The 15,034-nt window shown below is 54.7% G+C and overlaps 7 protein-coding genes across 7 annotated transcripts; 5 read left to right on the top strand and 2 right to left on the bottom strand.

Moving 5' to 3' along the window:
* Positions 1-306: 306 nt before the first annotated feature.
* On the top strand, positions 307-934 carry CLUP02_01699 (uncharacterized protein; the record flags this gene model as incomplete). Its single annotated transcript, XM_049280737.1, has 2 exons — positions 307-375; positions 437-934. 2 exons carry the CDS (start codon positions 307-309, stop codon positions 932-934), a joined length of 567 nt encoding a protein of 188 aa, XP_049136694.1.
* Positions 935-1,070: 136 nt separating this feature from the next.
* CLUP02_01698 (uncharacterized protein) lies at positions 1,071-1,726 on the bottom strand (the record flags this gene model as incomplete). Its single annotated transcript, XM_049280736.1, has 3 exons — positions 1,071-1,178; positions 1,231-1,301; positions 1,354-1,726. The coding sequence occupies 3 exons, from the start codon at positions 1,724-1,726 to the stop codon at positions 1,071-1,073; spliced, it is 552 nt and encodes a 183-aa protein (XP_049136693.1).
* Positions 1,649-5,847, top strand: CLUP02_01697 (leucyl-tRNA synthetase; the record flags this gene model as incomplete). Its single annotated transcript, XM_049280735.1, has 9 exons — positions 1,649-1,670; positions 1,962-2,358; positions 2,410-2,497; positions 2,552-2,803; positions 2,856-2,982; positions 3,034-3,602; positions 3,653-4,820; positions 4,867-5,029; positions 5,082-5,847. 9 exons carry the CDS (start codon positions 1,649-1,651, stop codon positions 5,845-5,847), a joined length of 3,552 nt encoding a protein of 1,183 aa, XP_049136692.1.
* A 2,985-nt stretch (positions 5,848-8,832) lies between these two features.
* Positions 8,833-9,459, top strand: CLUP02_01696 (uncharacterized protein; the record flags this gene model as incomplete). The annotated part of the gene is made up of 2 exons (XM_049280734.1): positions 8,833-9,244; positions 9,305-9,459. The coding sequence occupies 2 exons, from the start codon at positions 8,833-8,835 to the stop codon at positions 9,457-9,459; spliced, it is 567 nt and encodes a 188-aa protein (XP_049136691.1).
* A 521-nt stretch (positions 9,460-9,980) lies between these two features.
* Positions 9,981-11,194, bottom strand: CLUP02_01695 (CSL zinc finger; the record flags this gene model as incomplete). Its single annotated transcript, XM_049280733.1, has 3 exons — positions 9,981-10,691; positions 10,841-10,909; positions 11,000-11,194. The coding sequence occupies 3 exons, from the start codon at positions 11,192-11,194 to the stop codon at positions 9,981-9,983; spliced, it is 975 nt and encodes a 324-aa protein (XP_049136690.1).
* A 213-nt stretch (positions 11,195-11,407) lies between these two features.
* CLUP02_01694 (uncharacterized protein) lies at positions 11,408-11,908 on the top strand (the record flags this gene model as incomplete). Its single annotated transcript, XM_049280732.1, has 1 exon — positions 11,408-11,908. One exon carries the CDS (start codon positions 11,408-11,410, stop codon positions 11,906-11,908), a length of 501 nt encoding a protein of 166 aa, XP_049136689.1.
* A 287-nt stretch (positions 11,909-12,195) lies between these two features.
* Positions 12,196-14,512, top strand: CLUP02_01693 (ABC transporter transmembrane region 2; the record flags this gene model as incomplete). The annotated part of the gene is made up of 4 exons (XM_049280731.1): positions 12,196-12,723; positions 12,784-12,999; positions 13,056-13,729; positions 13,786-14,512. 4 exons carry the CDS (start codon positions 12,196-12,198, stop codon positions 14,510-14,512), a joined length of 2,145 nt encoding a protein of 714 aa, XP_049136688.1.
* Between the last annotated feature and the right edge of the window lie 522 nt (positions 14,513-15,034).

Raw genomic sequence — 15,034 nt, 5'->3', positions numbered from 1 at the left:
TCGATCCGCGTTCAAGGGAAGGAACCGAGCTTGGGTCAGGAGGAGGTCCGGGCAGATATGATTACATCAGAAAGTCATGTGCAGTTGCGAGCCGTGCACCTCGAGCTTCTCTCTGCTGGCTGGTGGGAGACGGTTGGGCGGCTGGCAGCGGTCTGACCCCACCAAAGCCAGAACACCGCGAAGCGCATGTAGTGTCTAGCGGGACACTATCACCCAGTCGCATTGAACATAGACATCACTGGCGAACCCACGCCCTGGTATCGACAACTTCAGCCAACTCGGGATGCTCAGTCAAGGAAGAACACAATGATCAACGCCTTTCTGGTCTTCAATGGCCAGGGCCAGCCCCGGTTGACCAAGTTCTACACACAGTTGGTATGCTTGGGCATGCACTACTGAACGAAAGCTGGCATCGCTGACTTGCACATTTACTCAGGAAACGAGCATGCAGCAGCGCCTGATTTCCGAAATATTCACCCTCGTATCGAATCGACCGGCTGGGTCTTGCAACTTTCTCCCGCTCCCTCCCCTGCTCGCTGCCTCGGGCACCTCACATTCATCATCGGAAGAAGAGAACGACGTTCCCTCCCTGGTTACATACCGTAACTACGCGACCCTGTACTTCATTGTCATCTCGACCTCGACAGAGTCACCACTTGCCCTGATCGATTTGATCCAAGTCTACGTCGAGGCGCTCGATAAGCTGTTTGAGAACGTTTGCGAGCTTGATCTCATCTTCAACTTCGAAACGCTACACTCAACGCTCGGCGAGATGATTGTGGGAGGAGTGGTCATCGAGACGAATCTAGATCGCATTGTCTCTGGCGTGCGCGCACAAGGCACTGTGGCCAAGAGACCTGTAAACGAAGGACGCAGCGCCGGACTGGGAGGCGGACTGAGTATGGGAGGTAACTTTGTCTGGCATGGACGGTGAGGTGGGCGGCCTCCTGTCTGAGAGGAACATGATTCTGTTTTCGAACAATATGTTATACATGGGCTTCTGTGCCGGGTATTCAAAACGCCATAAACTCCTCCCTATGCTGGTACAGTGTTGTCGGCCGAGAATCTGTCTATTTGGGGGTCTCGATGGGAGCGGGTGCTTCGGGCGCATCTCTGCGACGTTCGTATCGCTTGTCAGACTCGATTGTGCCAAACAGACCGCGCACACGCTTTCGGATCTAGACGGAATAGTTAGCATCAGTCGGGACTGGAAGCGACAAAGCCATATACCTCTTCTGACGGCCTGTATTCCTTGCCAAAGAACTCGAGCTCGGAGAAGAAAAATGTCCAGCCAAGGAATCCTAGAGCAAATTAGCATAGAGCGCAAGCAGTCGCTATGAGGGCTTCACGAACCAATAACAGTTGCCAACTGCGCAAGCTTGACAGCCTTGTTCCATCTCGGTCGCGCATAAACTAATGCTAGGCGTCTCTTGTACTTCTTCTCAAATCGCAGTTGTGACTGAGGGGACAGGTTCGTGAAGTTGGGAGGCCAGACTTTTTTGGTTCGATACGGGTTGGTGAAGACTGTGAATTTAGAGCCAGCTGCTTCAGCCGCTCGCCGAACGATCGTAGGAAGCATCTTCGATGTATTCGAGCTTTGGTTGTGGATTAATTGGCTTGAATTGCAGAAGGTAGTTCCGGGGATGACATGTACAAGGCGGATCTCGAGGGTATGTCTACAGGTCTCTGCGCGACTGGAGAAGCTCACCATGTTTCTCAGCCACATTTCGCGCCACGAGCGAGTGCCCAGGCTGCACCAGCCACACCTACAAGGCGGCCAGCGACCAGAAATAGAGCGGTACGTACTTCGCAAGGGACTCAACCGCCACAGCACTCCAAACATCGGAGAGTGACCACTGACTGTACCCCGCCATAACCACCAAAGCCATCGCGGGGCACAGCCTCGAAAAAAACATCGGAGCTGCGACGAAATCTCCCCCACGTTTGGATCTGTGACTCAGTATCCTCGCCAGCGACTATCTCGAAGGAGCACCAGCGACAACGCGATATCGAGCGTGACTCTCAGTTTCCGGCGCAAGAGTCACCGTCGAATCATATAATACGCATTGGTCCTGGAATTGGCCTTGCGTATTTGCCTTCCCCGACAATTCCTGACCGAATCGAACGAGAACCCGCAATCATGGCCAACGAGGCTGCCAAGGCCCTCGAGGCCCTTCAGGTTTCCAAGACCAAGGAGCTCAAGGGAACCGAGAAGCGTGACTTTTTGATCTCTCTTGAGAAGAAGTACCAGCGAAAGTGGTCCGAGGACAAGATCTTCGAGGTCGACGCTCCCTCCACCAAGGAGGTTCCCCTGCACTCCATTACCGCCGCCGAGCTGCGCGAGCAACAGCCCAAATGGTATGGCGCAATTGGATAGGAATTGAGGAATGGAGGCTGACGGGTAAATAGGATGGGATGCATGGCCTTTCCCTACATGAACGGTCGTCTTCACGCTGGTCACTTGTTCTCCGTGAGCAAGGTCGAATTCGCCGCCGGTGTAAGAGAACTCTCGCGATAATGCAATAGGGGTGGAGCTAATGGATTGTTCTAGGTCGCTCGTATGCAGGGGAAGCGTGCCCTGTTCCCTATGGGATGGCACGCGACCGGTATGCCCATCAAGGCCGTTGCCGATAAGCTCAAGAACGAGGTTGCCTGGTTCGGCCGCGATTTCGAGGGCTACAAGGAGGAGGAGGTTGTCGTGGACGAGAAGCCTACTGATGCTAAGGAGGCCCGCGAAGACATTACCAAGTTCTCCACCAAGAAGAGCAAGGCCAATGCCAAGACTATCAAGGCCAAGTACCAGGTATGCATCGGTTATCTCGGTTCCACGTTGCACATCACTGACAGACAGACAGTTCCAAATCATGGAGGCCATGGGCATTCCGAGACAAGAGATTCACCTCTTTGCCGACGCATCGTACTGGCTGGACTTCTTCCCCCCTCTGGCTCAGGAGGATCTTACAAGCCTTGGCTTCAGAATCGGTCAGTTCCAAGTCGAATGGTCATCGCAACGACTTAGCTAATCGATATCAGACTGGCGTAGATCATTCATCACCACCGAGGCTAACCCGTACTTTGATGCTTTCGTTCGCTGGCAGATGATCCGCCTCAAGGAGCTCAATAAGATCAAGTTCGGCAAGAGATACACCATCTACTCGATTAAGGATGGCCAGCCCTGCATGGATCACGACCGAGCTGAGGGCGAAGGAGTTGGCCCCCAGGAGTACACTGGCTTGAAGATGAAGGTCCTCGAGTGGGCCCCCAAGGCCGAGGAGGCCCTTAAGTCTCAACTTCCCGCCGATGCGAATGTCTTCCTCATTCCCGCCACCCTCCGTCCCGAGACGATGTACGGCCAGAACGCCGTTTTCGTGTCTCCCAAGATCACCTACGGTGTCTTCAAGGCTACCGAGAAGGACTACTATGTCATGACTGAGCGTGCCGCCCGCAACATGGCCTACCAAGGTCTCTTCCTCGCCGAGGGAGTTGTTGACGAGACTGCCAAGATTGACGGTTCCGCCCTTATCGGTACTCGCGTCAACGCCCCCTTCTCCGTCCACAAGGACGGCGTTCGCGTTCTTCCCATGGAGTCTATCCTGCCCACTGTACGTATTCTTATTTTCGCATTGAGCAGTACATCTCTAACAGTTCGCAGAAAGGTACTGGTGTCGTCACATCCGTTCCCTCGGACAGTCCTGCCGATTGGGTCATGACCATGGATCTCCGCAAGAAGGCCGCCTACTACGGCATCGAGCAGGGGTGGGCTGAGCTTGAGATCATCTCCATCATCGACACTCCTTCCGGCGACATGATTGCCAAGACCTTGGTCGAGCAGTTGAAGATTGCCTCTCCCAAGGACACTGTTCAGCTTGACAAGGCTAAGGAGACGGCTTACTCTGAGGGTTTCTACAAGGGAACCATGAACATTGGCGAGTTCAAGGGCGAGTCTGTCGAGTCCGCCAAGCCGAAGGTCCGCCAATCACTCATTGACCAGGGGCTCGCGTTCGTCTACTCCGAGCCCGAGCGCAAGGTCGTCAGTCGTTCCGCAGATGACTGCATCGTCTCTCTGATGGACCAGTGGTACCTTGACTACGGTGAAGAGTCCTGGAAGAAGACCGCCCTTGACTGGGTTGAGAACACCGATGGCAAGGGCCTGAACACATTCAGCCCTGAGACCAAGAACGCTTTCCAGGGTGTCCTCAACTGGCTTAACCAGTGGGCTTGTGCCAGATCATATGGTCTTGGTTCCAAGCTGCCTTGGGACCCTCAGTTCCTCGTCGAGTCTCTCAGTGACAGCACCATCTACATGGCATACTACACCATTGCCCCCTACCTCCACAAGGACATCTTTGGCAGAGAGCAGGGTACTGGTGCCATTGCTCCCGAGCAGATGAAGGATGAGGTTTGGGACTACGTCTTCTGCCGCCGCGAGCTTGACGACAAGCTCCTCGCCGAGTGCAAGATTCCCAAGGAGACTCTTGAGAGCATGCGCCGCTCATTTGAGTACTTTTACCCTCTCGACCTTCGCAGCTCTGGAAAGGATCTGATTGGCAACCACTTGACCTTCTTCCTCTACATCCATCTCGCCATCTTCAGCCCCGAGTACTGGCCCAAGGGTATCCGTACCAACGGTCACCTGATGCTCAACGGCGAGAAGATGAGCAAGTCGACCGGTAACTTCATGACCCTGCAGGATGTTGCTCGCAAGTTTGGTGCCGACGCTGCCCGTATCGGTTTGGCCGATGCCGGTGACACCAACGGAGACAGCAACTTTGAGGAGGATGTCGCTAACCAGGCTATTCTCCGTCTCCACACTCTCAGAGGTATGTTTGTTTCTTCATACTGCGATCATTATACTAATAGCAGCAGAATGGTGCGACGATGTCGTCAAGAACAAGAGCGAGCTCCGTACGGGCGAGTACAACTTCTTCGACAAGGTATTCAACAACGAGATGAACGTTATTGCCAAGGAGGCCATCCACCAGTACTCCGAGACTGCCTACAAGCTGGCCCTGAAGGCGGCTTTCTACGAGTAAGCTTAGATACCTACTAAAATGCCTTGCATTTCTGACGCATGTGAACAGCTTCAACAACGCTCTTTCCTTCTACCGCGAGAGCAGTGCCTTGTCCAAGATGCACGTCGACTTGGTCCTGCGCTACATTGAGCTCCAGGCTCTTCTCCTCGCTGTCATCGCGCCCCATTGGTCCGAGTCAGTCTGGGTTGAGATCCTCGGCAAGCCTACATCTATCCAGCAGGCGACATTCCCCGAGATTCCGGAGACGGATGCGGCTCTTACGGCGGCGAGAAAGTACATTTCGGTGACGGCTTCCAACGTCAACTCTGCCGAGTCCCTGCAGCTCAAGAAGAAGGCTAAGGGCAAGGAGACGTCGTTTGACCCCAAGAAGCCCAAGAAGCTCACCATCTTTATGAGCGAAAAGTTCCCGCAGTGGCAGCAGGCCTACATTGACCTGTTGAAGGAGATGTGGAACCCTGAGACCAAGTCAGTGGATGACAAGGCGCTCAACGGTAAGATCTCCAAGATGGGCGAGATGAAGAAGGCTATGCCGTTCGTTCAGGGTCTCAAGAGACGTCTGCAGATGGGCGAGCCCGCGAGCGCTGTCCTCGAGCGCAAGCTAGCATTTGACGAGAAGGCCGTGCTCGTGGACATGATTGAGGGTCTCAAGCGTAGTGCCAACCTGGTCGAGGTGAAGATTATTGCAGTGGAGGAGGGTGGCAAGAAGGGCACTGATCTGGTGACCGGGGCTGTGGAGGAGAGCCTCGCGCCCAACGCCGAAGGCGCGGTACCGGGTGCACCCAACTTTTTGTTTGCCAATGTTGAATCGTCATGAGCAGCGAGGTGCACGGGATAGACAAGAGTCTGGAAGAGTAATGGTAGCATCTAGGTATGTCGTCACATCCTGATGTAGAGCCAAGCAAAAGGAAGCAAGACGAGATTTGATATCAATTATTACGATTTCTGTTCAATGGCAAACAGCTTCTCTCAATCTCAGACGTGAACGATGTGGAGGATGGCTTTGAGCAAAGACCGGGACATGCAGGTTTAGTGCCGGACTTGGCATGAGGCTCGTCGGCGTAGGTTGTTCGGGGACTGCGGATAGCTGGGCTGTCTGCGAGGCTGGTCTACCTTACTCCGTACACTACTCCTCTGAGTTTGTGAACGGAGCCAGAAGAACGGGACGCAACACTGGAGAATGGAGGGGGGGAGAACAGACTCGGGCTCAGCTGTGGCCGTTGGGTTGCGGCCTGAAAGCAAGGCTTGACGGAAAATCAGGGAATTGAGATTCGGGGGTGAGGTGAATTGTCAAGCAGCACAGATTAGGTATGACAAAAGGCACGATTACTTTACCTTACCTTGGCCATGCGTGGCCACCGACATGCAGATGAGAATGCACAACGGTGTATGAGAGTTTCCTTGATTCGCGGAAAGAAACAATAGCGTGGCTTGAGAAGTCGAAAAGGCGCGAAGGGCCGTTGAAGTCGCACAGCAAACGTCAGGGAAACGTGCGGGTGGTGGCTGGTGGGTCGAACGTTGTGTGGCTTGATTGGATGATTGGCTGCAACGGTTGTGGAGGACACAGGAGGGCAAGTGGCTGGGGTGATGCGGTGACGGATGTCAAAAAAACGGGCAGTCGCGTTCTGGAGAGTGGAGGGAAAGAGGGAAGGAAGGTGACTGGATGAGGAAGCAGGCGAGGATGCGGTAGAATGGGAAAACCTGGCAGGGACCCCTGCCGCGTTGCTCTTTCTCTCTTTTCCACCCTGGTCCCTGCCTCCTTCTTTTTCTCATGACGGGATCTTTCACCGTTGGTCACCGTCTGCCATCTGGTGTTCCCCATGCCCAGTTGCAGTTGAGGGAGTCTAGTCCTTCAACTCCAAGGAACTGGCCATGTTCGTCCCATCCATCGAATTGGCTTCGGCCTCGGATTCGACCACCGCTACTACCACGACTCCCGTTTGCCATGTTCCTCGAAAGAACCAGAGTCTTGGCCCCTGGGAGCTAGAAGGGAAGGGTCTGACTGGATGACTTGTTCGGCCCTAACGGGTCACGGTTGGCATGATGTGATTCATGGCCAGAGATCTCTATTCTTGAGAGGGGTCGTCGAGGGCCTGCCAATGCCATGCAATGGCCCGGCCAATCCAGGCACAAGGGGAGAGCCGTTGCAGCCGCCTTTGCTTTTTTCCCGCAGCATTTCACTGGGCCAGCCTCGATTCTCGCCGACTATCCCCAGCTACCACTGGCAGCCTGGCCCCCGTTCTGCGGGATGCGTCTCCGGTTGCTACAGTGCCTCTTTGTGGAAGCCTTTCTCGCCTTTCCCAGCTGCAGCACTCGCTGGCCCTCGTCGACGTATGACGCAACAGAGCACGGCATCGGACGCAGACTATCGCCAACTTGGTCTTCCCCCATCTTTCTGGACAACCTGGGCCCCGGCCTTCGGTACGACCACCTTTCTCTGCTGGCAGGAAAATCCGGGACAGCTGCAGCATACTGGACATGCTAGCAAAATGGCACAATGGATGCTTACCTGATTTCTCATGTTTGCGCGCCTTCCGTCACCCAACCACTACCCTGGGCCGAGATGACGAGAGGCTTCTTGTACGAGTGTGCAGGTTTGCGGGAACTCGGCAGACTAGCAACCGTTGGCAAGCGTCACTCCTCTTTTTTGTTCTATGTCGAAGGCGGATGGACAGACGGTCGGATGGTGGATCTGAGTCGGTTGAGTTACCCCAGGATCAGGGCAGAAGTCCGCTTTGTGGGCGACTTTGAATATCACCACCGACAGAGCCTGAATTCCGGTGACTACTGACACTGGAAAGAATAAGCTGATGGGCATTGCATCTGCCAATGGGACGGTATGGCAGCAACATGAAACGAAAATCGAGGTGGTGGGGGAAACATACACGTCTAGTGCTGCGGCTCATCATTTTGTGTGGCCATTGTCGCTCTTCGCCGTTGTTGCTCTTTGCTGCAAGTGAAGCCATCCCCAGCCATTTCACTATGCACATTTCAACCCATCAGAGTTTACCACGGTCATCCCAGCCTTCTTTCTCTTTGTGCCTCCCGATGAGCAACCCACACAGAGTCCACTTGTGGTTTCCCGGGCTCCGTCGATGGACGAGAACCCTGTCCTGTCTCGCCTTGTTCGGTTGCTTCCACTCTCATCCCACCCATGTCTGCGACCAGTCCGAATCTAGCACCAACAGGCCTGGAGGCAAGCGAACATGAATGATGTGGTTTGGTCTGAGAATCTGGTCGGGGACTCTGTTCGAGGCCTGGCTGATCAAGGTCGGCGGCACAATTGTTCAAGGCCCAAAAGAAGTCGTAGGTCGGGTTTCCCTGCTTCACCCAGGCGCCCCGCATACAGCTTGCCCACCGCACCACCAATACGACCCCCGGTAACCAAGCTACCAACCCTCTGCTTTCTTGAATCCCCAGTGACGGTGCCGTCACGGCACCCCTCGTCGAGATGATGTCGTGCAAAATCGCCATTCTTGGCATCACTGCTGTCACCGACTCGTAGCCTGTAGCACACAATGTCCTGTGTACGTCGTACCTAGTCGTACGGCCTGGGCTTTGCTCGTCACGCAGACCCTCACTCCCGTCTCGTAGTATATATCTCCCATCCAGTCTCTTTCATATCAACAGTCTTCTTTTGCTCTTCATCCGCAACAACAAAATCAGAACATCTCACTCTTACTTCCCGCCTCATCTCATCAACAAGAGCCTCAGCTTTCGAGCTAAAACAGTCGCTTCTCTTCCCGATCTCTCATCAACGGCTTTTAAGCTTCTTCTCTCCAAATACCACCAACAAGCCAAAATGCGCTCCTTCGCCATCCTCTCCGCTGCCGGCCTCGCCGCCGCCCAGTTCACCTCCATCGTCATCACCGACGGCATCACCGCCACCGTGACCCTCCCGGTCTTCCCTGAGCCCACCGCCACGGCCATCGTGACCGAGACCGTCCCCCTGACCACCGTCACCGCTTCCCCCGAGCCTTCGGTCTCCACCACCGTGACCGTCCCGGAGGGCACCACCACCGTCTCCGAGGGCCTCACCACCGTCCCGGGAGGAGGCTTGACCACCACCACCCAGGTCGTCGTCAGCGACCCTCCCGTCACCGTGACGACTGCCATCGTCGTCCCCACCGGAACCGACCCCGTCGAGACTCTCCCTACCATTACCGACTCTGCCATTCCTTCCATCACCGCCGTCATTCCTCCCATCATCAACAGTGAGTTATCACCCCTTGCCCTGATTATGAAAGACCAATTGGACTAACATGACCTCTCAGCTACTCTCTCAACCCTCACCCAGACGTACTTCACCTCGTCTCCCAACGCCACCACCACCGGCCCCGTCACCGTGCCCACCGCTGCCGCCGACAAGGTCCAGAGCTCTGCTGCTGGCCTGATTGCCTTTGGCATTGCCAGCTTCTTCCTTTTGTAAAGGGAGTTTCCTGAGATTCGGGACTTGGAAAGCATGATGGAATAATGGGTTTACGCTTGAATGATGATAAGCGCGGTGCACACACACACACACACACACTTACTTGACACGGGATTCATGAGAAAGCAAAACAGCACTTGCTTTGGACATGTATTATGACTCCTTTTAACGGCTTGGAGCAACGGCGTTGGATATCTTGCATACGATGATGAAGTACGGTCATCATGAGATAGCATTAATACTGCTAATTAATTTTCAAATAAATACTTTCACATATATTATGCTCATTCACATCACCTTTGAGATATAACCTTGCCGCTGCAGAGACTGCGTGGGGAACATTTCTCAAGCACATGTGCCTTATACATATATACTATACAAACAAAAAGGAAAGAACTAACAAAAGAGTTCACCCCCCCGGTGGCGAACGGGGGCTACATCTCTGGGTGCACATGCTGGGATTTTTGTCGACTTGAACTCGGGACCTCTTGAGCCTTCACCGATTAGGCTGTTCGTGGACTTCAACCACTCCACCACCCAGCCAGTTTTGACCTGACCCCCGAGAGGGCGCCTGCTGGCTGGTGACGGGAATGAATTTGGAGGGGTATATGAAGTGTTCCTTCCGTGTATTCACTCATGTGTATTCGGGAGCCGGACAGACAATGTAAGCTGAGAACCTTGAAAGATTTGCCATCATGGTATACGATGATCCATCCCTCCCCTCTTCTTGGCCCTGCGCTTCTCTGTAGCGCCGTTCGTATTGAACTCCCACCACTTCCGTAGCGGCCGCCGTGTCCCTCGGTCTGCCTAGCCAATACTTTCAAGTGCGATACCATCAGCGCATGTTCATCCAACAGCGGCGCCGCACGATGCCCAGTGTCCCACTTTTGTCCTAAGAACAGGCCCCGGTGGCATCTTTCATTAAGAAAAATGTTTGCCTCCACTGTTACCTCTGCGGCACAATGTAATCTCCTCCATTCCCGCGAAATGGAAATAGTAGCAAGAAGGAGAGCAGAATCCTTCGTGCGCCGTGTCACGCAACCAAGTCTTGTGATACGCGGGCGGCTAGAGTATTTGTCCAACCGTGGAGGCTTCCTCCCGTGCAGGTCCTTAGCCCGCAAGTGGCAATCTGCTGTTGTGTTGATGCGCAATGAATGAGGATCAGCTTCGGGCGCTTGTATATACCGCTCACGTGGTGTGCTTATTCCGCGCTCGTAGTTTCTGCGCTGGACCTTGTGGTTGGGCGACGTGCTAGGCTGGCTGGCGGCGCGAGTATCTGTAGTACTTCTCGCGCAGTCGAATCTCGCGCAGTCGAGATAATCGCTTCGTGGCGCGGCATTTTATCTTGGAATCTGAAGATAGGTCTTCTTCAAGCGGCAACGGGAATCTGAGCGGATACCTCCTCGACGGCAGGTTCAGCTTCATCTTCGGGGTCCTCAGGGAGGTCGTCCTGCAAATCGCGATTACATGTTAGTCATACACCTATTTCCACGTGAAGTTTTCATATGGAACAGAAACCGAGAGAAACGGGAAAACGCACCTTATCAAAGATGACGCGAATCATGAGACTGCAGCTGGGACACACGGCAATGTCCTCTTCGTCGCGCAAGTCGGCCAGGGCGATTTGGAACTTGTCGCCGCAGGGGCACGGATAGTGGTAGATCTGCATGTCCTCGTCAAAGGTCATGTCTTCGATCTCTATCTCGTCGTAGATGGAAATGTTGTCGTCGGACATTTTGGCGGTGTCGTGTTGTCGCGATATAGGTGTATGGGAGTATTGCGATTTAGTCTTGCTAGGATGATGGCGATGGAGTCATTCAAGTTGAGGGGTGGCAAGCCGACTTAGAAGAAAAAAAGAATCAGACAAAAATAAAAAAAAGCTGCGGGAGGAGTTGCCCCGCGATGTGGCTGATGAGTCCGCCAGAGTTGAGCCACATTTGATTAGATAATGGAGCCTCAGGCACAAAAGCCAAAGAACCGCAGAATACAAATCACATGCCATCGGCAGCCAATTCACATGGGAACGGGCCAAAGGGCCATTTTCCGGGGTTGGCCAATCACGCCGTTCGCCGCTACGGGGCCGCTCTTCTCCAGCACCCATGTACCGTGTCACTCCGGGGAGCCGAGGGACAGAGAGGTCCAACAGCGCCAGCTTTCCCCCATTTTCCCCAGCGGAATCCAATGCTCAAATCACCCCAGTGCTAAATCAGAACAAAGACCCGAGCCACCGAAGCGGTCCAGTGTTATTTTAACGTTTTGGCTGCTGAATCTGGAAGCGGAAGGGGACTGGGCTTGGTACCTTACCTACCGCTACCCCCCAAGTGCCCCAATCGAAAGCCTCGTCCGAAGGACCAGCCGTGTGACACTCACCCCCAAGCACCCACAACCAGTCATGGCTGTTGTCAACATCATTATCTTCCCCTTTCTGACTGACTGCGAACACCTTTGATATTCTCCCCCGCGATACCCCCGTGATCTCTTGACGACCGACGGACCTCGATCGAAATACCGCGACGAATGCGCTGACGATACAATCCCATCGTCAACCGACGGACGTTCCACCACAGCCGCCGGTGTGACGTAGCCGCGGCATCTCGTCCATCTTCACAAGCAACACAACCACGACCCTCATACCCCCCGAAAGACATCGCGAGACGAAAAAGAAGTCGGGATCGCCGTCCATAACCAAGCGGCGCGCGCGCGCAGAGACACCAACCCCCGAAACCACCGCCCATAATGGCCGCCCAATCCAAAGTCTCCCTCATCGGGCTCCCCTCAAACCGCACAGTCCGCAACCTCGCCCTCCAGCTCACCCAGCTCTACCTCCAAAACCGCACGCGCATCTCCCGCGCCGTCTGGATCACCCTCTTCGTCGCCCTCGCGAACCGCATCCGCCGCGCCATCTCGGACCAGAAGGCCGCTTCCGCGCGCGAGGCCGCCGCCCGCGAGTCCCGCGCCACCGTCGCCGCCCCCTCGGACGAGGACATGACCAAGAAGCGCAAAAAGGTCGAGCTCAACCGCGAGTTCTTCCGGTCCCTGCTGCGCCTGCTCAAGATTGTTATACCTGGATGGCGGAGCAAGGAGGCTAGGCTGCTCATCAGCCATTCCTTCTTCCTTGTTGTCAGGACGTTGATCAGCCTTAAGGTCGCGGCCATGGACGGCGCTATTGTCAAGAGTTTGGTCAAGGGTAACGGGCGAGAATTTTTGATGCGCATCGTATGGTGGATGTTGATTGCTATCCCTGCGACATTTACAAACTCAATGGTGAGCTCACTCCATGCTCGAATACACCCGTGTTGGAGTCGTGCTAATATGTTGTGGCAGTTGTCCTACCACCAAGCGGAGCTGTCGCTCAAGTACCGGACACGGTTGACGCAGCATATTCACGACAAATACCTCTCCAAGCTCACCTTTTACGGCATCTCTGCCCTTGACGATCGGATAAACAACCCCGACCAGCTCATTGCAGTCGATGTTGCCAAATTCTCAAACAGCTTGGCCGAACTCTTTAGCAACCTCGCAAAACCCGTCCTGGACATGGTACAAGCTTCCCCCTCAAACTGCCTCTATCAACCTCAAAGACTAATGACTAGTAGACAATCTACACACACTCGCTCTCACGTAGCGTAGGCGGCGAAGGCGTTGTCTCAATGGCCCTCCTCGTCCAACTCTCCGCAAACGTAATGCGCGCCCTCACCCCGCCCTTTGGCAAGTACGTCGCCGACGAGGCCCGTCTCGAGGGTGAGTTCCGCTTTCAGCATTCGCGCCTCATCGACCACGCCGAAGAGGTCGCCCTCTACTCGGGCCACGAGGCCGAAAAGGACACCCTCGACAAGGGCTACTTCACCCTTATCAAGCACGTAAACTACATCCTCCGACGCCGCTTCTACCACGGCTTCATGGAGGACTTCGTCATCAAATACTTCTGGGGCGCTCTCGGCCTGCTGCTCTGCTCCGTGCCGGTCTTCGTCAAGATGCCAGGTCACATCGCCATGAATATGGGTGATCGCACCGAAAGCTTCGTCACCAACCGCCGCATGCTACTGTCGGCCTCTGACGCGTTTGGTCGCATCATGTTCTCCTACCGCGAGATCATGGAGCTGGCAGGTTACACCTCCCGCGTCGACTCCCTTCTCGAGGTCATGAACGACATCCGCGCCGGCCGCTTCGAGAAGAAGCTCGTCTCCAGCTCGGGCACCGAGAACAACGAGGCCGTCCTCAAGGGCCGCGGCACCGTCGTCGAAAGCAAGGATATTCAATTCATCAACGTGTAAGTCATACATTTTGCAACAACCAACTCATATGCAGACTAACACTCCAAAACAGCCCTATCATCTCCCCCAACGGTGACGTCCTCATCAAAGCCCTCTCTTTCTCCCTAAAACAAGGCGATCATCTCCTCGTAGTCGGCCCCAACGGCTGCGGCAAATCCTCCCTCTTCCGCATCCTCGGCGGTCTCTGGCCAGTCTACGGCGGCACCGTCCATAAGCCCCCCTTCTCCGACATCTTCTACATCCCGCAACGCCCCTACCTCTCCCGCGGCTCCCTCCGCCAACAGATCACCTACCCAGACTCCCTCCGCCAGATGCGCGCCAAATCCGTCACCGACGCAGACCTCCTCTCCATCCTCTCCCTCCTCGGCCTCGAGCACCTCCCGGAACTCTACCCAGAGGGCTGGGACGCCGAGGCCGAGTGGCGCGACGTCCTCTCGGGCGGCCTGCAGCAGCGCGTCGCTATGGCGCGGTTATTCTACCACCGGCCCCGCTACGCCATCCTCGACGAGTGCACCTCCAGCGTCACCCTCGAGACGGAAAAGGTCATGTACGATAACGCAAAGGCGCTGGGTATCACCCTCATGACCGTCAGCCATCGCCGCAGTCTGTGGAAGTACCACAGCCGCATCCTCCAGTTTGACGGACAGGGCAACTTTGTCTTCACCAAGCTCGACGCCGATCGCCGGCTGAAGCTCGAAGATGAGAAGGAGGACCTGGAGGTCTTGCTGCGGCAGGTGCCTGAGATTGAGAGGCGTATTGCCGAGTTGACGGCCGCTTAGATGACGGTGTTGGTTACTGCCCTCTTATCTTTGATGGTTTCCATGGGCCAGGTTGTAGCGGTGCATTTTCTTCAATTAGTTGATGACGGAAAGGGTGGCAAATCTCGAATGAAGAAAGCATGATTCGATGGATGTTGGACGATTATCTTATTTTTGCAAATTTTGTACACAAAGGTTTGTAGAAACAACACCTACAGAGGATACGGCGTAGAACAGGATAGGCAAATCGAAGAAAATAATACCACAACTCACAACTTATCCGTGCATCCGAAATAGCCCAACTCATGGCAAAGCTTGACGTGCGCAAATATTGGTTAGGTTTGAGGAACCAATATGCTTTAGACTCCTTGCTCGCCACCTGAAGCTTGTCAATCTTCCTGAATGCATCCTGAAAATGCAGAACTCCACATTTGTCCAACTCAATGCTGTTGGTAGATCAACTGGCAGCTGCCCTCTACCTCTCTACCTGCTTCGAAGACACGCCCCCTACCAACGTCCACTACGGGTATCAAAGCTGGACAA

This window comes from Colletotrichum lupini, chromosome 1 (assembly GCF_023278565.1).
Source record: "Colletotrichum lupini chromosome 1, complete sequence".
Lineage (NCBI taxonomy): Eukaryota > Fungi > Ascomycota > Sordariomycetes > Glomerellales > Glomerellaceae > Colletotrichum > Colletotrichum lupini.
Note: the sequence above shows the minus strand (reverse complement) of the source record. Positions and strands in the feature narration are given on the sequence as shown.